We start from the raw sequence: 25,933 nt of genomic DNA, 5'->3' as shown, positions 1-25,933 counted from the left end.
CTGAAAGAATGAAGGATCACCTGTTTGGGAGCGGTGGCTCACTCACTCGTTTATCAGATCCGTCCAAAAGATCCGCTTCCTGCGCGAATGCCGCATCTGTAGTACCCGGGTAAGCTGTTTGGCGGTGGTGGGAGAGAGGGGTGGGGAGAGGGGGACTTGCTGAGCATAGGGGGATTGTAGCGACGGGGCAGCTCTGCCAGCTATGTGTTCAAAAGCCATAGCAAGTTCCCCGGCACCATGATGAGAACAGGGGAGGAGGGGGCAGGCGGGGTCGGTTCTCTGCAGGGAGTGGCAGCGGGACCGTGATTGTAAGTGTCCCCAGCCGCAGGTAGGGTAGGCGCAACCTCCGCACAGTAGTTTATCTGCCTGCAGGAAGTGGGGTGCAAATGGATCCCCGGTCGCGGCCACTGCAGGCTAGTTTGTAGGAAGCTGCCGCATGGAGTCCTGTTTGTCATTCTGGGACTGTGTGTGGGCGGAGTAAAAGAGGCTCTGATTGAGCCTTGACTCTGCCCAGCGTTATAGACACACTCCCAGAATGATTGACACATGTAGCTAAATAAATAAGAGATGAAGGGACTGAGACCTGGGAGACACTGGTGCTGAGGTTGTTGGAGTGGAATCGGGCGCACCCAGAGGATCCCAACCACCTGAGTGATGATGAAGAGGTGCCGACAGGCAGTGGTATCAATGCATCCAGTAAGTTACCAGAGTCCACCATTGTTACTCCTGCTGCATTACAGAGCTGGCTGGGGGCACTTGGTGATGGTGCGACCCCACAGGAGAGAGCTGGGGTAATCCAAGCAATACTTGGGGTACAAATTCCTACTGGCGGTGGAACTCCAGAGCCACCCCAAAGTTCTGGCCAAAAGAAGCAACACTTGGGATTTAAGGATGTTCCCACATTCCGGGAGAATGAAGCAGACATTGACACTCACCTCCAGATCTTTGAGAATCTCATGGAGGTGCACGGAATAAAGACAGATGAATGGCCAAAGTACTTGGGGCCAAGTCAGACCGGCTGGCAAGTGCAGTACATACTTCTCCGGGACTGTAGTTACTGTTAGATAGACCGGCTGGGAAGTGCAGTACATACTTCTCCGGGACTGTAGTTACTGTTAGATAGACCGGCTGGGAAGTGCAGTACATACTTTTCAGGGACTGTAGTTACTGTTAGACAGACCGGCTGGCAAGTGCAGTACATACTATTCAGGGACTGTAGTTACTGTTAGATAGACCGGCTGGGAAGTGCAGTACATACTTTTCAGGGACTGTAGTTACTGTTAGATAGACCGGCTGGGAAGTGCAGTACATACTTCTACGGGACTGTAGTTACTGTTAGATAGACCGGCTGGCAAGTGGAGTACATACTTCTCAGGGACTGTAGTTACTGTTAGACAGACCGGCTGGCAAGTGCAGTACATACTTCTCAGGGACTGTAGTTACTGTTAGACAGACCGGCTGGCAAGTGCAGTACATACTTCTCAGGAACTGTAGTTACTGTTAGATAGACCGGCTGGCAAGTGGAGTACATACTTCTCAGGGACTGTAGTTACTGTTAGATAGACCGGCTGCGAAATGCAGTACATACTTCTCAGGGACTGTAGTTACTGTTAGACAGACCGGCTGGCAAGTGGAGTACATACTTCTCAGGGACTGTAGTTACTGTTAGACAGACCGGGTGGATATGTTAGGTTTTCATTTTTGGACTTACCAGATTTGGCAGTTGCACCTCTTCTTTCTTTGGTGTATTTCGCCCACCAGCCTCCCTCTGCACCTGCTGAAAAGTTAGGTCAGTGAACATGTTACATGCATGCTCTTATGCCGGCATAACATGTTACACACACACACACGCACTTTTACTAATGGAACATGTATCACTGTCTTATACTGGTGACATGCGTTACCCAATAATTACCCAGCTCTCATATATTCACCCAATTTCCTGGCTCACAAGAGGTCTTGTTCCTATGACTTATAGATTAATGTCTGAGTCTTGCTATAGTATATAATTCCTGCCAGCACTGAGCAGCCTTCTCCACCAATATAACAGACAGACGCAGCAATAATGCACTAAAACGAATCCGTGGTTCCGACCCTGCGGGATACTACTACAGATCCTGCTGGTTCTACAGCCACTAGTTACAGTGTAAATGGAAAACCGTATTAGAGCATCCAATCAAAATGATTTATTAATATTAAGTATAATTAAATTGTATTTAAACTTTAATAGTTTGCGGTGTTTGTTCCCAATTGTACAATGCTATGGCATTTGCAAGTGCTTTAGAATTAAATAGTATATTCAATGGGGGCGATACATTGTACCAGCAACTAGAATGCTCTTGTAATAAGTAATTCTGAAGAGGACACAGTACATACGTGGTTGGTCTCTGTCAGCTCCTGCTGTGGACTCTCGTAGCCTCTGCGTGGGGACTGAGGGGATTTCTGCAAGTACAGAAACAGGCCGGTTAGGTATGAGGCCCTGCGCATACAGACCACCCAACCCTGCACATACAGACCACCCCAACCCCGTACAGTATGAACAGACCACCTGACCCCTTACTGTATGTACAGACCACCCAACCCTGCGACCACCCAACCCTGCGCATACACCCGACCCCTTACTCTATGTACAGACCACCCGACCCTGCGTGTACAGACCACCCGACCCCTTACTGTATGTACAGACCACCCGACCCCTTACTCTATGTACAGACCACCCGACCCCTTACTCTATGTACAGACCACCCGACCCTGCGCGTACAGACTACCCGACCCCTTACTGTATGTACAGACTACCCGACCCCTTACTGTATGTACAGACCACCCGACCCCTTACTGTATGTACAGACCACCCAACCCTGCACGTACAGACTACCCGACCCCTTACTGTATGTACAGACCACCCGACCCCGTACTGTATATACAGACCACCCAACCCTGCACATACAGCCCACCCCAACCCCGTTGTACATGTACAGACCAGCATGTACAGACCACGCGACCCCGTGCAGCATGTACAGACCACGCGACCCCGTGCAGCATGTACAGACCCCGCGACCCCGTACAGCATGTACAGACCCCGCACAGCATGTACAGACCCCGCGACCCCGTACAGCATGTACAGACCCCGCGACCCCGTGCAGCATGTACAGACCCTGCGACCCCGTGCAGCATGTACAGACCCCGCGACCCCGTACAGCATGTACAGACCCCGCGACCCCGTACAGCATGTACAGACCACGCGACCCCGTACAGCATGTACAGACCACGCGACCCCGTACAGCTTGTACAGACCACGCGACCCCGTACAGCTTGTACAGACCACGCGACCCCGTACAGCATGTACAGACCACGCGACCCCGTACAGCATGTACAGACCACCTGACCGTGCGCGTACAGACCACCCGACCCCGTACTATATGTACACACCGCCCGACCCCGTAGAGCATGTACAGAGCACTTGACCCCGTACTATATGTACAGACCACACGACCCGTACAGTATGTACAGACCACCCCACCCGTACAGTATGTACAGACCACCCCACCCGTACAGTATGTACAGACCACCCCACCCGTACAGTATGTACAGACCACCCAACCCTGTACTGTATTTACAGACCACCCAGCCCGGCGTACTGTATGTACAGACCACCCGACCCCGTACTGTATGTACAGACCACCCGACCCCGTACTGTATGTACAGACCACCCGACCCCGTACAGCATGTACAGACCACCCGACCCCGTACAGCATGTACAGACCACCCGACCCCGTACAGCATGTACAGACCACCCGACCCCGTACAGCATGTACAGACCACCCGACCCCGTACAGCATGTACAGACCACCCGACCCCGTACAGCATGTACAGACCACCCGACCCCGTACTGCATGTACAGACCACCCGACCCAGTAATGTATGTACAGACCACCCGACCCAGTAATGTATGTACAGACCACCCGTCCCCGTAATGTATGTACAGACCAACCGACCCCGTACAGTATGTACAGACCAACCGACCCCGTACAGTATGTACAGACCAACCGACCCCATACTGTATGTACAGATGACCTGCACATTAACCTGGTAATATAAGAAACCTCTCTCTCTCTCTCTCTCTCTCTCTCTCTCTCTCTTATCCCTCAGATCCCACAAAAAAAAGGAAAACAATCTCCCACAATACCTACAAAAGCCCAATCTATTACAGAGCAGGCAAGTTTCGGGTTAATGCTTGTCTGGGACAATCTGGGAATTTCTAACTTATACTTTATCTCTCTCCTACATTTTCCTCTCTCCCATCTTTTTTCCTTTCTCTTTCCCCTTTTCCCCTCTTCTCTCCACTTAATCTTCTCTCATTACGGGGGGGAGACACACTATTACCTATATTGCCTATTCATTATAATTGTGTACAAAGATTACTGCGTCCATTTCTCTACGTACAGGAATCACTAATAAGAGACACGTCTGAATACTAATTCTAGTACACCCGGCTGCAGTATATGACTGGCGTATTCTGAATGCCAGTATCTGAATGTATATTTTACTCTTTATAAGATACACCTATATTTTTTCACCAACCTCTCAAAATAATATACATTATTGACCGACTATACTATGTGTATCTTGTACTCTTGGACTTGGTCACCCAGCGATACTTGATGTTGTATATGTCAATTGCATTACAAGTTAGTATGCTTCCAAACATCTGATGATTTATTAGACTAATGGTGTGTACACACGGTGAGATGTGCCATGAGATGCGATCCCCGATACGATCAGATCACATCGCATTGCGCGGCGCATGCAAGCTGCATACAAGTCTGACTATATAGTCTATGCAGCCAAGACTTTCCGCCTTGCGATATGGGAGTGTGCATCGGGATCACAAGGGTAAAAACCCTTGCGATCTGCATGTGATGCCGACACGATGTTGACTATATCGTCAACATTGGGAGGCATATTGTACTGGGTGTACACACTATAAGTAGTCAAAAGCACCTCACAATAAATCTGCTTTACTAAACTCAAATGACCAGTCTGAAGATTATTCGATACTAGACTTTTTATAGACAGTGTGCAAACTGTTTTTTTAAACAAATGATCATTTTTCTCCTATTGGAGATCAGGGGCAGATTCTAATGAAATTCTGGACATTCTCTCGTATCCCAAATAACTCAAGCAGCGTACTATGCAAGAAATATTATAGACTATTACAGTCATTCTTTCTGTTTATGTGTGTCAATGTCTGTTTGTCTGTCTAGTACCTATTTTAAAAATGTACCATTAAAAGTTACATTTTAGTACACAATAATCAAATCAGGGCACTTTCCCAGCCCCGAGAAATTGTTATACTAGCACTCATCTCATCTCAGGAGAGGTTCCTAGTCATTTGATCTCCTGCTATGTCCCATCACATACCATAAAATAGTTAAAAATCATATAAGACTAATATTTAAGATTACTTTTATGTAATCATTTTTCAAAGAGTGCCCCAACAAAAAAGAGAGTCTTTCTTCTTCTTTATTTCTTAAATATAAGAACTCTGCCCACACAACCGTGCTCTCCTGCAGTATGTGGGTTACCCTCTGACCAGCGAGAACTTGATACATGTGTCCGGCAGGTGCTAGGTGTGAGCATCTGGTCGCACTCTGTAGAGTCAGTATTACTCCCAATTACCATCAGGTAATGGGGCAAAGTAACTGGTTTGTGCTGGTCCCATTGATTGTGCTCTGTGATTAACAGCAACAGAAGAAGAGGAGACCCAGACATACATGTAAGCTAGATATGTGTGCATACAGGCAGTGGTGCACGTAAGGGGGGTTTCTGAGTACCCAGAACCCCCCTCCAGGAGTCTAAGGGCCATAGGCTGAAAGTTAAGGGTCCCCCCTCTTCCCATGGGTACAAGAATTTAAAAAATCAGCCCTTGGCTGAAGTCAGAGATATTTGACTTCAAAGCAGTGGTCCCCATCCAAGCCTGTTAATTGCTCTTCCCAGTCAGATATTTCAGGTTCTGTCTGACAAAGTTTTTCTAAGGATATATTCCAAAAGCTGGGACTCCCCCCGTCACCACACACACCGGTGAGTGTAATACCATCACCACACCACACCGGGGAGTGTTACACCATCACCACACACACCGGGGAGTTAAATACCGTCACCACACACACCAGGGAGTGTAATTCCGTCACCACACACACGGGGGAGTGTAATACCATCACCACACACATCGGGGGGTGTAATACCGTCACCACACACACCAGGGAGTGTAATACCGTCACCACACACACCGGGGAGTGTATTACCGTCACCACACACACCAGGGAGTGTAATACCGTCACCACACACACGCACACACACACCGGGGAGTGTAATACCGTCACTACACACACGCACACACACACCGGGGAGTGTAATACCGTCACCACACACACCGGGGAGTGTAATACCGTCACCACACACACCAGGGAGTGTAATACCGTCACCACACCACACGAGGCAGTGTAATACCGTCACCACACACACAGGGGAGTGCAATACCATCACCACACGCACACACACACCGGGGAGTGTAATACCGTCACTACACACACCGGGGAGTTTAATACCGTCACCACACATACCGGGGAGTTTAATACCGTCACCATACACACACCGGGGAGTGCAATACCGTCACCACACACACACATACCAGGGAGTGTAATACCATCCCTACACACACACCGGGGAGTTTAATACCGTCACCACACATACCGGGGAGTTTAATACCGTCACCATACACACACCGGGGAGTGCAATACCGTCACCACACACACACACCGGGGAGTGTAATACCATCCCCACACACACACCGGGGAGTTTAATACCGTCACCACACACACCGGGGAGTTTAATACCATCACTAAACACACCGTTGAGTGTAATACCGTCACCACACACACGGGGGAGTGTAATACCATCACTAAACACACCGTGGAGTGTAATACCGTCACCATACACACACCGGGGAGTGCAATACCGTCACCACACACACACACCGGGGAGTGTAATACCATCCCCACACACACACCGGGGAGTTTAATACCGTCACCACACACACCGGGGAGTTTAATACCATCACTAAACACACCGTGGAGTGTAATACCGTCACCACACACACGGGGGAGTGTAATACCATCACCACACACACGGGGAGTGTAATACCGTCACCACACACACCGGGGAGTGTAATACCGTCACCACACACACCGGGGAGTGTAATACCGTCACCACACACACCAGGGAGTGTAATACCGTCACCACACACACACTGGGGAGTGTAATACCGCCACTACACACACACACACACACCGGGGAGTGTAAAACCGTCACCACACACACACACACACTGGGGAGTGTAATACCGTCACACCACACACACAGGGGAGGGTAAAACCGTCACCACACACACACACACACATCGGGGAGTGTAATACCATCACCACACACACGGGGGGAGTGTAATACCGTCACCACAACACACTGGTAATATATAATATGATACATACATGCACACTGTATGACATGTCCTGGGCTTCTGGAAACATACCTGCAACCCCCAGGGGGATGGAAGCTCCTCTGCAGCAATATGGTTTGGGGAATCTCTGGTACTTGAGATGGACAATTTCTCTGCGTCTATGTCTGAGGATGTGCATTCCATGTTTTCCTGTGGTAATTAAAACCAACACTTTCCATTAATGTCACAGAGTAAATTTACTGTATATTTAATATTAAAGAGCAGCTGAGGAGACCATGGAGTCTGATAAACATTACCGGGGCCCATCTACACATCCCTGCACCAGCGGCACTGACCGGGGCCCGGCGCTCTGGTTACAGTATAACACGTTATTCCTGTGCCAGCGGCACTGACCGGGGCCCGGCACACAGGTTACAGTATAACAGGTTATCCCTGTACCAGCGGCACTGACCGGGGCCGGGCGCTCTGGTTACAGTATAACAGGTTATCCCTGCACCAGCGGAACTGACCGGGGCCCATCGCTCAGGTTACAGTATAACACGTTATCCCTGCACCAGCGGCACTGACCGGGGCCCGGCGCTCAGGTTACAGTATAACACGTTATCCCTGCACAGCGGCACTGACCGGGGCCCGGAGCTCAGGTTACAGTATAACACGTTATCCCTGCACAGCGGCACTGACCGGGGCCCAGCGCTCAGGTTACAGTATAACACGTTATCCCTGTACCAGCGGCACTGACCGTGGCCCGGCGTTTAGGTTACAGTATAATACGTTATCCCTGCACAGCGGCACTGACTGGGGCCCTGCGCTCAGGTTACAATATAACACGTTATCCCTGCACAGCGGCACTGACCGGGGCCCGGCACTCACACATTATCCCTGTACCAGCGGCTGTGACCGGGGCCCTACGTCAGCGGCACTGACCGCCATGCACTATGGATCTCAGACAATCTTACACCAGTAACAGGTTTCTGGCATTTCATAGACATTGAAGTATTTTGGGTCCTGCAGCAAATTCAGGAGCCCATCCCTGTCTGTGGCCCCTGGGTTTCCTCCATCCAACATAAATCAATTGTTAAAAGTAGGAATATCTCTCGGCCCTTAGTAGGGACCACGACTCCCATCATCTCATTCCGCTGAATGCTTGTGGTAATGTGTTACTCCCGGTTACCACACTCTCAGCCTGTCCATATCATACCTGTGGCAGCGTTACAGTCATGGTCGCTCTTACATCTCTCCTGTCATTGGCCTGTGCGCCCTTCTGCTGCCCACTCGTCACAACCATCTTCTCCTCGCTGGGGCTCTTCTCATTGGTCGGCTGCTAAATCGCAAAACACAATCTCATTACACTATGCGGGAAAGTACAAGAAGGAGCTTCCACAATCGGCCAGACAAATACAGTAAGTGACTTATGTGTATGTGTATCTAGAATACAAATGGTGGGACCTATTAATTCAGGACACTGTATGTAATGTGACCATGACAAGTAATATTGCTATAAGGTCACATAAACCTATCTGGTCACCAGACAAATCTATAGCACCCACTACACACTGCACTGCCATACAGGCAAACAAGAGAAAGGAAAGCGGCACTGGTATGGGGACCCCTAGGGCACTGATGCTATGGCACCGATATGGGGACCCCTATGGCACGGATATGGGGACCCCTAGGGCACTGATGATATGGCACTGATATGGGGACCCCTATGGCACTGATGATATGGCACTGATATGGGGACCCCTATGGCACGGATATGGGGACCCCTATGGCACTGATATGGGGACCCCTAGGGCACTGATGATATGGCACTGATATGGGGACCCCTAGGGCACTGATATGGGGACCCCTAGGGCACTGATGATATGGCACTGATATGGGGACCCCTATGGCAGGGATATGGGGACCCCTAGGGCACTGATGATATGGCACAGATATGGGGACCCCTATGGCACAGATATGGGGACCCCTAGGGCACTGATGATATGGCACTTATATGGGGACCCCTATGGCACTGATATGGGGACCCCTATGGCACTGATATGGGTCACCTATGTCACTGAGAATATGTATTTATTTACAGTGTCTTATATAGCGCAGCAGATTCCGTTACAGCATCTTATATAGCAGCAGATTCCGTTACAGTGCCTTATATAGCGCAGCAGATTACGTAACAGTGTCTTATATAGCGCAGCAGATTACGTTACAGTGTCTTATATAGCGCAGCAGATTCCGTTACAGTGTCTTATATAGCGCAGCAGATTACATTACAGTGTCTTACAGTATATAGCGAAGCAGATTCCATTACAGTCTTATATAGCGCAGCAGATTCCGTTACAGTGTCTTATATAGCGCAGCAGATTCCGTTAAGTGTCTTATATAGCGCAGCAGGTCCCGTTACAGTGTCTTATATAGCGCAGCAGGTCCCGTTACAGTGTCTTATATAGCGCAGCAGGTCCCGTTACAGTGTCTTATATAGCGCAGCAGATTCCGTTACAGTGTCTTAAATAGCGCAGCAGATTCCGTTACAGTGTCTTATATAGCGCAGCAGATTCCGTTACAGTGTCTTATATAGCGCAGCAGATTCCGTTACAGTGTCTTATATAGTGCAGCAGATTCAGTTATAGTGTCTTCTATAGCGCAGGAGATTCCGTTACAGTGTCTTATATAGTGCAGCAGATTCCGTTACAGTGTCTTATATAGCGCAGCACATTCCGTTACAGTGTCTTATATAGCACAGCAGATTCCGTTACAGTGTCTTCTATAGCGCAGGAGATTCCGTTACAGTGTCTTATATAGCGCAGCAGATTCCGTTACAGTGTCTTATATAGCGCAGCAGAATAACAGTGATGTCATGTATGGGAATAACAGCGGAGGTGCATTAGCCCAGTACATCCTGACAGGATGGTCCCGTCCGGAGATAACCGTGGAGGTGCATTACCCCAGTACATCCTGACAGGATGGTTCCGTCCAGAGATAATGGCGGAGGTGCATTACCCCAGTATGTCCGGAGAGGATGGTCCCGTATGGGAATAACAGCATAGGTGCATTACACCAGTACATCCTGACAGGATGGTCCCGTCCAGGAGATAGTGGTGGAGGTGCATTACCCCAGTACATCCCGACAGGATGGTTCCGTCCGGAGATAACGGTGGAGGTGCATTACCTCAGTAGATCCTGACAGGATGGTCCCGTATGGGAATAACAGCAGAGGTGCATTAGCCCAGTACGTCCTGACAGGATGGTCCCGTATGGTAATAACAGCATAGGTGCATTACCCCAGTACATCCTGACAGGATGTCATGTATAGGAATAACAGTGGAGGTGCATTACCCCAGTACATCCTGACAGGATGTCATGTATAGGAATAACAGTGGAGGTGCATTACCCCAGTACATCCTGACAGGATGTCATGTATGGGAATAACAGCGGAGGTGCATTACCCCGGTATATCCTGGGGAGGAATCGGTACATCTGTCAGACCAGACTTTGGTCTACAGTCATTAGGTCGACCCCGGAAGGTCGACTGGCCCCAAGGTCGACAGTGTTAAAGGTCGACATGGGTCAAAGTCGACATGGGTCAAGGTCGACATGGGTCAAGGTCGACATGGGTCAAGGTCGACATGTATGGGAATAACAGAGGAGGTGCATTACCCCAGTACATCCTGACAGGATGGTCCCGTATGGGAATAACAGCATAGGTGCATTACCCCAGTACATCCTGACAGGATGTCATGTATAGGAATAACAGTGGAGGTGCATTACCCCAGTACATCCTGACAGGATGTCATGTATAGGAATAACAGTGGAGGTGCATTACCCCAGTACATCCTGACAGGATGTCATGTATGGGAATAACAGCGGAGGTGCATTACCCCGGTATATCCTGGGGAGGAATCGGTACATCTGTCAGACCAGACTTTGGTCTACAGTCATTAGGTCGACCCCGGAAGGTCGACTGGCCCCAAGGTCGACAGTGTTAAAGGTCGACATGGGTCAAAGTCGACATGGGTCAAGGTCGACATGGGTCAAGGTCGACATGGGTCAAGGTCGACATGGGTCAAGGTCGACATGTATGGGAATAACAGAGGAGGTGCATTACCCCAGTACATCCTGACAGGATGGTCCCGTATGGGAATAACAGCAGAGGTGCATTAGTCCAGTACATCCTGACAGAATGGTCCCGTCCGGAGATAACGGTGGAGGTGCATTATTACCCCAGTACATCCTGACAGGATGGTTCCGTCCGGAAAAAATGGTGGAGGTGCATTACCCCAGTACGTCCGGACAGGATGGTCCCGTATGGGAATAACACAGCAGAGGTGCATTACCCCAGTACATCCTGACAGGATGGTCCCGTCCAGGAGATAACGGTGGAGGTGCATTACCCAAGTACATCCTGACAGGATGTCATGTATGGGAATAACAGCGGAGGTGCATTACCCCAGTACATCCTGACAGGATGTCATGTATGGGAATAACAGCGGAGGTGCATTACCCCAGTACATCCTGACAGGATGTCATGTATGGGAATAACAGCAGAGGTGCATTACCCCAGTACATCCTGACAGGATGGTCCCGTATGGGAATAACAGCAGAGGTGCATTAGCCCAGTACATCCTGACAGGATGGTCCCGTCCAGGAGATAACGGTGTAGCCGATAGCGATTGGCTCGAGGGCACAAATTGTCAACACCCAGTGCTCATTAATTAGCCTCACCCAGGGGAGTCCAGCCCCCTCATGGGGCCCTCCCCGCCGCATAATTAAGCCTCAATGCCACTAACCTCGAGGACCCCCCTCCGCCACCAAGCACGGGGTTAAGCCCTTGACCCCGGGCGACCCCCCCACATCCGGAACGCTGTTTCTATCCCTTCCTGTAGTCCCAAGGACCAAACATCGATCCCTACAGCGTTCAAATGCACACCGTCTCCTCTCCAAAAAGCACCGGCACCAGACTCAAGTTCCCTGTGCCTCACCACTACCGCGCCGTTTCTAGCCATAAAACGCCCAATTGCCCTGTTGACTTTTATCCGTGCCTTATTGATCTTGTCAGCCGACCTTGCATCCCTCCAATAACGGACCATTATCAACTCCCTAAATGGTCTGCTCCCAAGGTCATTCCCTCCCACGTGCAACACTAATATGTCGGGAGCCCTATCGAGCCGAACAAAACGGTGAAATTCCTGTAACATTCCACTCCATACCATACCGCGCTTCCCCAGCCATCGAACCACTGCCTCCTCTCTATCCAAACCTAGCTGGCGGCCGTTCGGTCTGACATCAGCCCGCAAAGCTCCCCAAAAGACATATGAATGTCCTAAAATCCAAATCAGGCACGGGGGATGCCCTAAAATTAGAAAGAACACAATCAGCCTCAACAATCCCCTAAACGAACATATGAACGAAAACGAGACGATTCCCATCGCCCAATGCGCTTAATCAGCTCATCTCCCAAACCCATCCTAGCAGCCTCAGTTGCGGCCCCGATGCGGAAAGAGTGACCCGCGTATTCCTCCCCCTTGAGGCCCAACGTCCGCAGGACTGCTCTAAACACGCTTGTGAACTGGAACCGTGATAAAAAGGACCCATTCGCATGCATCAGCAAAGGATCCCTTTCTCTGCCCACTCTGACCTCCTTAAATATCCTCAGCCGTGCTACCGGGCACATATCTGAGCCTGGTACAGAGAAGAGAACTACCTTCTTCCCCCTCCCTAATTGATCCGTCTTAGACCTCCTCACCACTAGCTCCACCCTATCCGAGTATAAATCCACATCCTCCCCTAACAAACCTCCCGGCCTGGAGACGCTTGGACTCACGAGTTCACCAATCCGCAGTGCCCCGAAGAAGGCAAGCGAAAAGGCTACCCCGAACAACCTTTCCTCGAAATTGGAACTACAGACCTCACCCAACTTCCTGCCCATATTCTGCAACAACTGGAAGGACACCGGCCTTCTCTGATCCTGTACTACATGTCCTTTTCTCCAGCCTTTTAAAGCCTGCGCAATCAGGAAATTCTTTGTGACATCAGGCCTCCCACCTGCACGAAACCCAAAAGCTAAGCCCGCCATACAGCGCGTGATCTTAGCCACTGACCAACCAATCTCCTTACAATGGCCTATGTATAGCAAGACAGCCAACTCGTCATCATCCTCTTTCAAACCTACTACCTCACGCCATTCTAACCAGCTCCGCCATTCCTGATTGTATGCCGACCATGTATTTGGGGCCAAGGATTCCCTGATGAGCTGATCGACTACCCGTCCAGCAGAGCCCAGAGCCGACTCGGGAACCCGGTCCCCTCCCTGTCCGCCTCTGGCGCCAACTCCCGGAATCGTTCCCACTGTGAACGAGATAAAGAATCCGCAATGCCGTTAGAGACACCGGGAACGTGCCTAGCCACAACCCACAAATTCAAAGCCAGACATTCCAATACCAACTGCTGCAAAATAGTAACCACCGGCGGTGAAGATGCCGACAATTGATTAATAGCCATGACCACCCCCAAATTATCGCAGTAAAAACAAATCTTCCTATCGCGGAACAGCTCACCCCAAACAACAACTGCAACCAAAATAGGAAACAATTCCAACAATGCTAAATTTTTAACCAAGCCTCTCTGCACCCAATACTCCGGCCACCGGCCCACACACCAATGTTCCTGGCAATAAGCCCCAAAACCGCCACTCCCAGCGGCGTCTGTGAAAAGGTCTAGCTCTGTAGCCACGCACGTGTCTGACATCCACAACGCCCTGCCATTAAAGGTTTCCAGAAAAGATGCCCACACCCGCAAGTCCCCTTTCAACTCACTACCTAATCTGACAAAATGATGAGGAAGAACCACCCCTGCTGTCGCTGCTGCCAGCCTCCTGCTGAAAATGCGGCCCATCGGCATAATGCGACACGCAAAATTCAACTTACCCAGCAAGGACTGTAATTCCCTCAATCTGATTTTCTTCAACAGCAACGCCCTCCCTACCTCGGCCTTCAAACCCAGTAACTTTTCTTCAGGCAAGCGACACTCCATATTCACAGTATCAATGACAATACCCAAAAAACTGATCACAGTCGCAGGGCCCTCCGTCTTTCCCGGAGCAAGCGGGACCCCAAAGTCTGCCGACACCCTTTCAACAGTCCTCAACAATAAATCACATACACCGGTCCCCCCGGGACCAATACATCAAAAATCATCTAGGTAATGAATAACTGAACTGCACCCAGAGACATCCTTAACCACCCACTCCAAAAAGGAACTAAAGGCCTCAAAATAAGCACACGACAAGGAGCACCCCATCGGTAAACAACGATCAACAAAAAAACTCCCCATCCCAACAACATCCCAACAAGCGCAAACTGGTTGGATGAACAGGCAGCAACCGGAATGCCGATTCAATATCAGTCTTTGCCAACATGGCCCCTTTCCCAAACCGCTTCACCCACTTAACGGCCGCATCAAAGGATGTATAAACCACCGAGCAGATGTCGGGGTCAATGCCATCATTGACCGACGCCCCTTTTGGGAAGGATAAATGGTGTATCAGACGAAACTTGTTCGCCTCCTTTTTTGGCACCACCCCCAACGGAGAGACTATCAAATCTGGCCACGGTGCCGCCCTAAACGGTCCAGCCATACGACCCAGCTGCACCTCCTTAAACAGTTTTTCCTGCACCACTTCAGGATGCTCCCTAGCAGACTTCAAATTCCTCCTAAAACTTCCTGACACCTGCACGTCAGAAGGTATCTTAAAACCTTCCCTAAACCCCTCCTCCAACAAGGCGGCTGTCCGCTGGTCAGGATACCTACGCAGATAACCCAGCATCCTTTCCAGCCGAACTGGTGTCGCCCCCTTTTGAACTACTGTCTCGGGACTTCCCTCTGAAGCATTTATTTGCCCCATGGTTCCCTCCACATGATGAACATTCATGCTTGAATTTGCATTTTGCTCCAAACCGGCATGACCCGTCGTTGAAGGCAAAGCAGAGTCCCTTCTGCATGGCCGTCCCGCTTGTGGCCTCTCTCGGCCCCCCCCCCATCCCCACGAAAGGGCTGCCCACTTTTTATGGGGGCCGTTACCTTTAACCATAAAGCAATATCCTTATGATCCCAACGAATGTTGGGGCGAACCGCCTTCCTCTGCCTAAACTGCTCATCATACCTGAGCCAGGCCATGCCCCCGTACACACGGTATGCCTCTCCTATCGCATCCATGTAACAGAATAAGCCTGAACAATTGTCAGGTGCCTTCTCCCCAATCACACTAGCTAAAATAGCAAATACCTGTAACCAATTTGTGAATGACCGCGGTATCAGCCGATACCGCCGCCGTTCCTCCTCCTCCTTTTTCTCCTCCTTGCGGGGCCTATACAGGTTAAAACGCTCTAAGGGTAGTAATGAAAATATATCCACATATTCCCCTTTCCAAATCTTCTCCCTCACCTCCTGCTTCAGGTGGGCCCCCAATGGCCCCTCAAAACATACATACACCTCCCCTTTCGCAGTGTCACTAAGCCTCCCACTCTCATCCTGCGTCACCACACTGCCCCCTTCAGCCCCTGCCCTGCTGCTGCTTTGCTCCCCGCCGGATACCAGCACCACGCTGCTCCCCGGCACCCCACTGCTAACCGGCACCCCACTGCTAACCGTCACCCCACTGCTAACAGGCACACTATTACTGACCGGCACACTAATGCTAGCTGGTGTGCCCGAATTCTGCGGTGCCCATGCTGCCGCCGGGGACGGCCCCGCCCCCTGCCGCAAACCCACCAGCCAATCTGCAAAACCACTCAATAATTCGGTAAAGCCCCTACTCATTTCCCCCTGGGGGGCTAACCCTCCCCCCCCCTGACTTTGTGCTAAAGCATTAATAGACATAGAGACAGACTCACCAGGCTGCCTGGGGGCTGTGAACCCAGCAGCCGCAGGTCCAGTGTCCTGACGGGTCCCAGATGAAGAAGGACCAGGTATCTCTCCATCGTCTGCTGACGCTGCCATCTCTCTTCTCCTGTCATCCCGACCTTCAGGTATAGCACCAGCCGGCGTGACCGCGTTGGAGGCGGAGCCAGCTGTGCGTCTCTCGCTCCGTGTACCAGGCCTGCGGTCCGCAGCCTGTACTTCTGCCCCCCTGGCACGACTCACCCCGCGCTGGGCAGCAGCATGCCCCGCATGCCCCGCCGCTCCAGGTCCAGACCCACGTGACGCCGGATCTTCTTGCACGTGGGGGGGGGGGGGTTCCCCCCGCGCGGAGGGTTCCGCCTGCATGTTGGATTCCTCCCAGACCTGGTCCTGCGGGCGGAAGGTGCCCGGCCCGCAGCCTGGCCTGGAGGGTCCCTGACGGGGCTCCTAGAACGGCGCTGAACCCTGGGGGACACGGATGGGCTGAAGCGCTCCGGAGGCCTGGACCTCCGAGGCCGTGCGCCCGCTGGAGCAGCCTCCTGCGTTGCTGCTCCCAGTCCCCCCAGCAGACCTGACATCTGCTGCTGCAGCCACTCTGTCCCTCTGGTGCCTGCTGCCTCCCTGAGGGCAGCCAGCGCTGCAGATACCTCAGCATCAGCGTTTGGGGAAGCCATGGGAGATGCAGTGCTGCTTAGCTGTTCAGAAAAATCTCCCAGTGACCCCTATTTCCTGCCTGCACTCTGCTTATATACCCTTACTACACCCCGTTAAGCCCCTCCCCCTATGACCCTCTCCTTAGACACCCCTTCTATGACTGTTTAGCTAGTCAGCTCCCTACAAACCCTGTCAGGGGAGCCTACCCCCAGGCTTTGCCTCCAGTCCGGCTCCTACAGTTCAGCGACTGGCTGTAGTGTGCAAATAAAACATATATGTCACTACATGCTACACGCTACATGTAGCAGTTCTGGGCAGCAATGTGGGGGCTTTACTGTAGAGATCACCACTGTGGACAATTCAAATCTAGTACCCATCTAAATCGGTTGCTATGGGTTACCACCATCCAGCAGCGGGAAATGCGTCGTACTAACAGCTTAGAGGAATATGATGTATACTTCTCCCAGGGAAGAAGCCTTTCCTGTATCTTGCACATTAAATGGTATTTGCCCCTTTTGTCCATGGTGACACATTATGACATAGGCCATTAGCAGGCGCGCGTGCTGCGGCCTGGCGGATGGGATGATAGAAGACGCTCTGCACCTATTTCTTACCTAAGGACATCAAGGCTGGAATTGTCTGCGAGGTGGTAAATATTCATAAACAGTGCCTGTGCGCTCAGCGGGAGCGGGATCACACAGAGATGAGAGAGCAGCGTTTCCCTATGCTCTTTCATCCACCAGAGACATAGCAAGCGGCAGCGCAGCACTCCTGTGATAGCGACGCCAGGAACTGTGCGCTGCACTCATAGGAGGTTATTCTGGTGGATTCGCACGCAACCAACCGAACGGCACCCACACGCACACAGGCAGCCAAGGCACGTCTATGACACATGTGAACACGTTCCTTCAGAACATCCGGCTACGGGGAGTGGCCTCAAACTGCACACACACATGCATGTACGGTTGAACAAAGCACACATGCACATTGCGGGCGGTACGCATGCGTACTAAGCTAAAACTCGCGCTCGGTGCAAATTTGCGCCAGGCCAAGTCAACCAGAATAAGGTCCATAGGCCGCAAGGGATACGGACATTTGGTCTACAGCATGATGGTCGACAGTCATTAGGTCGACATGGGAATAGGTCGACATGGGTCTAGGTCGAAAGGTCATTCGTTTGACAATGTCTAGGTCGACAGTCAAAAGGTCGACATGGGGTTTTTCACTGTTTTTTTTAGCCGACAGGCGGTATTTCATGCCCTACCATCCTCTAGGGCGTGGTGGGAGAATAAAATAGTGTGCTGAGCGCAGCGGTGCACTTGAAACTGTGTCCATATTTACTGTGTTGGCATTCAGGTAAAAAAAAACAGTGAAAAACCCCATGTCGACCTTTTGACTGTTGACATAGACATGATTAAACTAATGACCCGTCGAACTAGAACCATGTCGACCTTTTCCCATGTCGACCTAATGACTGTAGACCAAATGATCCCAACCCGGCCGCAAACTGTGTAATACAACCTACAGTACAGTCTCTCTCTGTATATTCTGAGAGCAGGACACCAGGCACTATTATTACAGGATCCCTGATATGTTGGGTGGGCTCGCTGGCCTGGTACACTATACTATATAATGGGGTCTGGGGTAATCACTGACTGCAGCCACCACAATGGTGATCTCTACAGTAAAGCCCCCATACACTGCGGCGACACCCGGGACCTTCCTTGTGCATGCGATTTAGCACATGCAAGGGGTATGGATCATTAGGTCGACAAACACTGGGTCGACACCATTAGGTCCACCGGGGTCTAGGTCGACAGGTTATTAGGTCGACACAAGCATTAGGTCACTTTTTTTTACCCGAATGTCGACACAGTTGACATGGACACTGAAACACAGCACGGCGTCCCCTCACATGGCTTACTGTGCTTGCCATGCTTCGGGCACACTATTTTATTCTCCCATCACGGTAGGGCATGAAATACAACCTGCCGGCACATGTCAGCAAAAAAAACTGTGAAAAACCCCATGTTGACCTATTGACTGTTAACCTTGCCCATGTCGACCTCATGCTTGTGTCGACCTAATGGTGTCGACCTAATGACCGTATACCCATTCAATCCCAGGAAAGCCGGCAAGTAGCAATAAGAGAGATTGTTCTGCAGCAGGGGTGACTCAGGGGGTCTGGGGGGATGCGCATAGGACCCAGCATTACATCGGACCCGCTGCCAGTCACCTGCAATTTGGGGTCTTTTACTGTGATTACTGCAATCACAGAAAAAGACCCAAAATTGCAGGTAAATCACCTATTGGAGTGGGGCCCAGTGAGCAATGTACAGTCATGCAATGTGCACACAGTATAAATACAATGACATTCTCCTGTCTTTCTAACAGACTCCTATGTATCCTGTATATCACTTATTATAGTGAGAAGAAAGAGATGGGGACGTAGGTACCGGAGATTACAGATAAATGCCAGTTACTGGGGAGGGACAGGGATGAGATGGGGACGTAGGTACCGGAGATTACAGATAAACGCCAGTTACTGGGGAGGGACAGGGATGAGATGGGGACGTAGGTACCGGATATTATAGATAAACGCCAGTTACTGGGGAGGGACAGGGATGAGATGGGGACGTAGGTACCGGAGATTACAGATAAACGCCAGTTACTGGGGAGGGACAGGGATGAGATGGGGACGTAGGTACCGGATATTATAGATAAACGCCAGTTACTGGGGAGAGACGGGGATGAGATGGGGACGTAGGTACCGGAGATTATAGATAAACGCCAGTTACTGGGGAGGGACGGGGATGATATGGGGACGTAGGTACCGGAGATTATAGATAAAGGCCAGTTACTGGGGAGAGACGGGGATGAGATAGGGACGTAGGTACCGGATATTATAGATAAACGCCAGCTACTGGGGAGGGACGGGGATGAGATGGGGACGTAGGTACCGGAGATTATAGATAAACGCCAGTTACTGGGGAGGGACGGGGATGAGATGGGGACGTAGGTACCGGAGATTATAGATAAAGGCCAGTTACTGGGGAGAGACGGGGATGAGATAGGGACGTAGGTACCGGATATTATAGATAAACACCAGCTACTGGGGAGGGACGGGGATGAGATAGGGACGTAGGTAACGGATATTATAGATAAACGCCAGTTACTGGGGAGGGACGGGGATGAGATGGGGACGTAGGTGCCGGATATTATAGATAAACGCCAGTTACTGGGGAGAGACGGGGACGTAGGTACCGGAGATTATAGATAAACGCCAGTTACTGGGGAGGGACGGGGATGAGATGGGGACGTGGGTACCGGATATTATAAATAAACGCCAGTTACTGGGGAGGGACGGGGATGAGATGGGGACGTAGGTACCGGAGATTATAGATAAACGCCAGTTACTGGGGAAGGACGGGGATGAGATGGGGACGTAGGTACCGGAGATTATAGATAAAGGCCAGTTACTGGGGAGGGACGGGGATGAGATGGGGACGTAGGTGCTGGATATTATAGATAAACCCCAGTTACTGGGGAGGGACGGGGATGAGATGGGGACGTAGGTACCGGAGATTATAGATAAAGGCCAGTTACTGGGGAGGGACGGGGATTCGGTGGGGATGTAGGTACCGGAGATTATAGATAAAGGCCAGTTATTCGGGAGGGACAGGGATGAGATGGGGACGTAGGTACCGGAGATTACAGATAAAGGCCAGATACTGGGGAGGGACGGGAATGAGATGGGGACGTAGGTACCAGACATTATAGATAAACGCCAGTTACTGGGGAGGGACGGGGATGAGATGGGGACGTAGGTACCGGATATTATAGATAAATGCAAGTTACTGGGGAGGGACGGGGATGAGATGAGGACGTAGGTACTGGAGATTATAGATAAACGCCAGTTACTAGGGAGGGATGGGGATGAGATCGGGACGTAGGTACCGGAGATTATAGATAAACGCCAGTTACTAGGGAGGGACTGGGATGAGATGGGGACGTACCAGATAAGACACGTGCCAGATTCTCTGTCCTGTCAGTCACCAGATAAGTCACACACTGGATTCACTGTCCTGTCAGTCACCAGATAAGTCACACGCTAGATTCACTGTCCTGTCAGTCACCAGAAAACACGGCGGTTTCTTTGTCCTGTCAGTCACCGATAACACCTTGGATTCTTTGCCCTGTCAGTCACCAGATACTGACATGCTGGATTGTCTGCCATGTCAGTCACCAGATAAGACACATGCAGGATTGTCTGCCCTGTCAGTCACCAGATAAGACACATGCAGGATTGTCTGCCCTGTCAGTCACCAGATAAGACACATGCAGGATTGTCTGCCCTGTCAGTCACCAGATAAGTCACACCGGATTTGCTGTCCTGTCAGTCACCAGATAACACGCCGGTTTCTTGGTCCTGTCAGTCACCAGATAACACGCCGGTTTCTTGGTCCTGTCAGTCACCAGATAAGACACACGCAGGTTTCTTTGTCCTGTCAGTCACCGTATAACACCTCAGATTCTTTGCCCTGTCATTCACCAGATAAGACACATGCATGATTGTCTGCCCCGTCATTCACCAGATAAGACACATGCAGGATTGTCTGCCCTGTCAGTCACCAGATAAGACACATGCAAGATTGTCTGCCCTGTCAGTCACCAGATAAGACACATGTAAGATTACTGGAAACATGACAACTCTATAACCGACTAATGTGTGATCAGTGTCTGAGTGTACAATGTATTCTTACAGTACTTACAGGGGACGCATACATGAGACACTGGACACTCACCTCAGCATTGCTTCTGTGCATGGCGGTCTCTGTGTCACAGTTCTTCTTTCTTTTCTACCAGATATAGAACAGATATAGAACATTATCAGTTACAACAACAGGAGGAGCACATATAGATTACAGGTGTCTATGTTGCACGGTGCTATAACTACATTATAAACGTGTCCCCCTTGTGGTACAAGTCGCGCTGAGCTCCATGTGACTCTGTGGCGCTGGGCATCTTTTTCTGTTAATTAGCATCTTATTTAGAGTGAATAGGATGCACAAGCCACTTCTACTGGGTAAAATGATATGTAGCATGCTTATATTTGGTGTGTGTGACTACCACAGCGTCTGTATTAGTAAAAGAATGTTACAGTGTTTTCCAGGGAAGTAAAAGAAAAAAATATGCGCTGAAGGACTATTTAATGCGAAAGGAGACGTGACGTACGTGGCTACATTTGTATGACAAGACAATGAAAACAGACTTTATTCTGAGAGTCATTGTCCTGTCATCATGGCGGTGGAGGGGGGGGGGAGGGGGTGTGGGAGTCACAGCTCAGGGGGTATCCCAAATCCACATGATGCTGTGGAAAACATATACAAGCGAAAAGGGTATAAAGCTGCTGCTTTATAGTGGGGGACTGTGGGTGGTCCGTGTGTGTGTGGAGACCTCCCAGGAGCCGGAGTTACCTTTTGGTGGTCAAAAATGTGTCAAACTCTGCTACTTACAGAACCAGCAGATCTCTGTCCTCTGCTGTAGGGAGGAGAGGTCCCTCTCTCTGATGTAGGTAGGTTAGGACTGACTGCCTCTGAAACACAAGACAGCATAAATACATACAGACATTTATACTATGTATAGTGAGAGATAGCAGAGCGGGCAGGAAATATCACCCTCCCAGCGCTGGATCTTATGGGACATATATATATATATATATATATATATATATATATTACACATACATACAGTGACAAGGATCACAAACAGGGTCTCAGATGCTGACTTTGTTGTTAATTCTCAACAGCAGGTGACATTCATATGCAGTTGGTATCACAGGCAGTAACATACAGGCTCTCTGAGCACAGCAGACTCTTAAAAGGCTCCCATGGGCCCTATACTATAACACCCCTGGCCTATCACTTTGGTTCCACAGTTGAGAGCAAGGTGACTCTGCCCTGGAAACTCTTATATTAGGAAATCCCAGGTGCTGCTGATTACACCTGGGATTCTGGTACTGCTACCAAAACCTGGTCTGGATCCTCACATTCCTTTCATGTGAGGGAATGCTGACTCTGCCACACTCCTCCCCCTTAGCTTCAACCACCCTGGTGCAGCTACACAATTTTCAGGCGAGCTCTCTGCCTCGCCCACCTCTATTTGTGACATCCGCCTGGGTACAATACAGTCTGCAGTGCATTGCTGGTATTAGTATGGTACATTACAATGCATGCACTAGCAACATTTGGTACTCTTTACTTAGAAGGGCGCCCACGATTTTGATCGTGGGCATCGTTAGTAAAAAATCTTGGGCATCTCGGGCATTGAATGCACTAAAAAATCGGGTGCGATCAACCGACGAGATGCCCGAGATTTCCCATAGGGAACAATGTTAAATGTCTCAATTGACCCAATTTTCCTGTTCAATGCCTCAATTGACCCGATTTTTCCATAGGAAACAATGTTAAATGGGCCACAGAGGACAAATAGGCACCCTGAAGTGTATAATGGCCACCCGAATTGTTAACGCCACCCTACAATCAACGACAACCCGATGCGTGGCGAGCGGCGGCGGTACGCGTCCTACGACCTTTTCATACCCCCACTATCCACGTCGGTGTGGAGTTGAGAATAGAAAGTGTGGCGAGCGCAGCGAGCCACCGAGCCCGAAGCGTGGCGAGCGCAGCGAGCCCCGCGAGGGTACGCGGACAGCTGTGAAGCCCGCGAGGGGACACGGATACCTGTGAAGGTATCCGCTGCGCTCGCCACGCTTCGGGCTCGGTGGCTCGCTGCGCTCGCCACACTGTATTCTCAACTCCACGCCGACGTGGATAGTGGGGGTATGAAAAGGTCGTAGGACGCGTACCGCCGCCGCTCGCCACGCTTCGGGTTGACGTTGATCGTGGGGTGGCGTTAACAATTCGGGTGGCCATTATTCACTTCAGGGTGCCTATTTGGCCTCTGTGGCCCATTTAACATTGTTTCCTATGGAAAAATTGGGTCAATTGAGGCATTGAACAGGAAAATCGGGTCAATTGAGACATTTAACATTGTTCCCTATGGGAAATCTCGGGCATCTCGTCTGTCGCATCGCACCTGATTTTTTAGTGCATTCAATGCCCGAGATGGCCGAGATGGGCGCCCTTCTAAGTAAAGAGTACCCAACATTTACTATAATATATATATATATATATATATATATATATATATATATATATATATATATATATATATATATATATATATATATATATGGGATGCGGTCATTTGGTCTACTGCATTATGGTAGAAAGTCATTAGGTCGAATCCATTAGGTCGACATGCTAAAAGGTCGACATGACTCTAGGTCGACATGGGAAAAGGTCGACATGATTCTAGTTCGAAAGGTCATTAGTTCGACAGGTCATTAGTTCGACAAGGTCATTAGTTCGACATTGTCTATGTCGACATTCACAAGGTCGACATGGAGTTTTTCACTGTTTTTTGAGCCAACATGTGCCGACAGGCGGTATTTCATGCCCTACCATCCACTAGGGCGTGGTGGGAGAATAAAATAGTGTGCCGAGCGTAGCGAGGCACCGTGCCCGATGCATAGCGAGCGCAGCGAGCGATGCGAGGGGATGCAGTGCACTTTAAACTGTGTCCATGTCGACTGTGTTGACATTCAGGTAAAAAAACAGTGAAAAACCCCATGTCGACCTTGTGAATGTCGACATAGACAATGTCGAACTAATGACCTTGTCGAACTAATGACCTGTCGAACTAATGACCTTTCGACCTAGAATCATGTCGACCTTTTCCCATGTCGACCTAGAATCATGTCGACCTTTTAGCATGTCGACCTAATGGATTCGACCTAATGACTTTCTACCATAATGCAATAGACCAAATGATCCCAACCCATATATATACACACACACACATATATATACAGGGTATTCTAGTTCACGCTTTCTGACAAAATATTTCTTAGATGGACAAAACCATGTGCACTGCAGGTGAGGCAGGTGTTACTTGTGCAGAGATAATTAGATTTGGGTGGGGTTTTACACCTGCCTCACCTGCAGTGCACATGGTTTTGTCCATCTAAGAAATACTTTGTCAGAAAGAGTGAACTAGAATAATGGCCTCAGTTCCTTGTGGAGCCTGCACAAAAATAGCCCTGCATATATACACACACACACACACACACACACACACACACACACACAGTCAGGTACATAAATATTGGGGCAGCGACACAATTCTCATATTTTGGGGGGCTCTATACACCACCACAATGGGTTTGAAATTAACCAAACAAGATGTGCTTTAACTGCAGACTTTAATCTTTAATTTGAGGGTATAAACATCCAAATCAGGTGACCGGTATAGTAATTACAACGGTTTCTATGGGCGGTATTCAATGAGCCTGATTCGCCAGGTTTTTATGGCGAATTTGTGCTGTTTGGCGAATTTCTGTCAAAAACGGTGAATCACCCTATTCAATGACCACATGGCGAATACATTTGAAGGTTTTTTTCGCCATGATTCACCGAGTAGCAATCGCTATCTTTTTATGGTGAAGTGGAATGTGAACTTTTAAAATAAAGTGTTTTGTTTTTTACATTTGGTGTCAAAAAATCAGGAATTTTATTCTGAGGAGGGGCATGCTATTTTTATTCATGTGCTGTAAGCACATGAATATATATTTAATTTTAAAAATAATATTTTTTTTTTTTTTTTTTTTTTTTTTACACAGCATCCAGCAGGTGGCGCCAGAGCGGAGCCGCTCATTACATATTCATATATTCACTGCACGATCATTACGATCCTGTGTAGTGAATATACGCTCGCCTGCTGGCACCCCCGGGGGGGCAGCCTGTGCTG

General features: G+C 49.9%; 1 protein-coding gene across 8 annotated transcripts in view; it reads right to left on the bottom strand.

Annotated features, from left to right (window-relative positions):
- The window catches only part of KIAA2012 (KIAA2012 ortholog), a 225,103-nt gene that overhangs the window by 80,071 nt on the left and 119,099 nt on the right, over positions 1-25,933 (bottom strand). For 6 of the 8 annotated variants that reach the window (XM_083154101.1, XM_083154093.1, XM_083154100.1 and 3 more), the window contains exons 14-19: positions 22,579-22,658; positions 21,868-21,921; positions 8,715-8,837; positions 7,589-7,705; positions 2,377-2,442; positions 1,712-1,777 (exon numbers count right to left, since the gene is read on the bottom strand). In XM_083154101.1, the coding sequence (XP_083010227.1) occupies positions 1,712-1,777; positions 2,377-2,442; positions 7,589-7,705; positions 8,715-8,837; positions 21,868-21,921; positions 22,579-22,658 (506 nt within the window). The remainder of the gene's footprint in view (positions 1-1,711; positions 1,778-2,376; positions 2,443-7,588; positions 7,706-8,714; positions 8,838-21,867; positions 21,922-22,578; positions 22,659-25,933) is intronic. The other 2 variants (XM_083154097.1, XM_083154095.1) reach the window with 2 other exon arrangements.

The sequence above is a fragment of the Crinia signifera genome, chromosome 7, assembly GCF_055691185.1.
Source record: "Crinia signifera chromosome 7, ASM5569118v1, whole genome shotgun sequence".
NCBI classification, from domain to species: Eukaryota; Metazoa; Chordata; class Amphibia; order Anura; family Myobatrachidae; genus Crinia; species Crinia signifera.
Note: the sequence above shows the minus strand (reverse complement) of the source record. Positions and strands in the feature narration are given on the sequence as shown.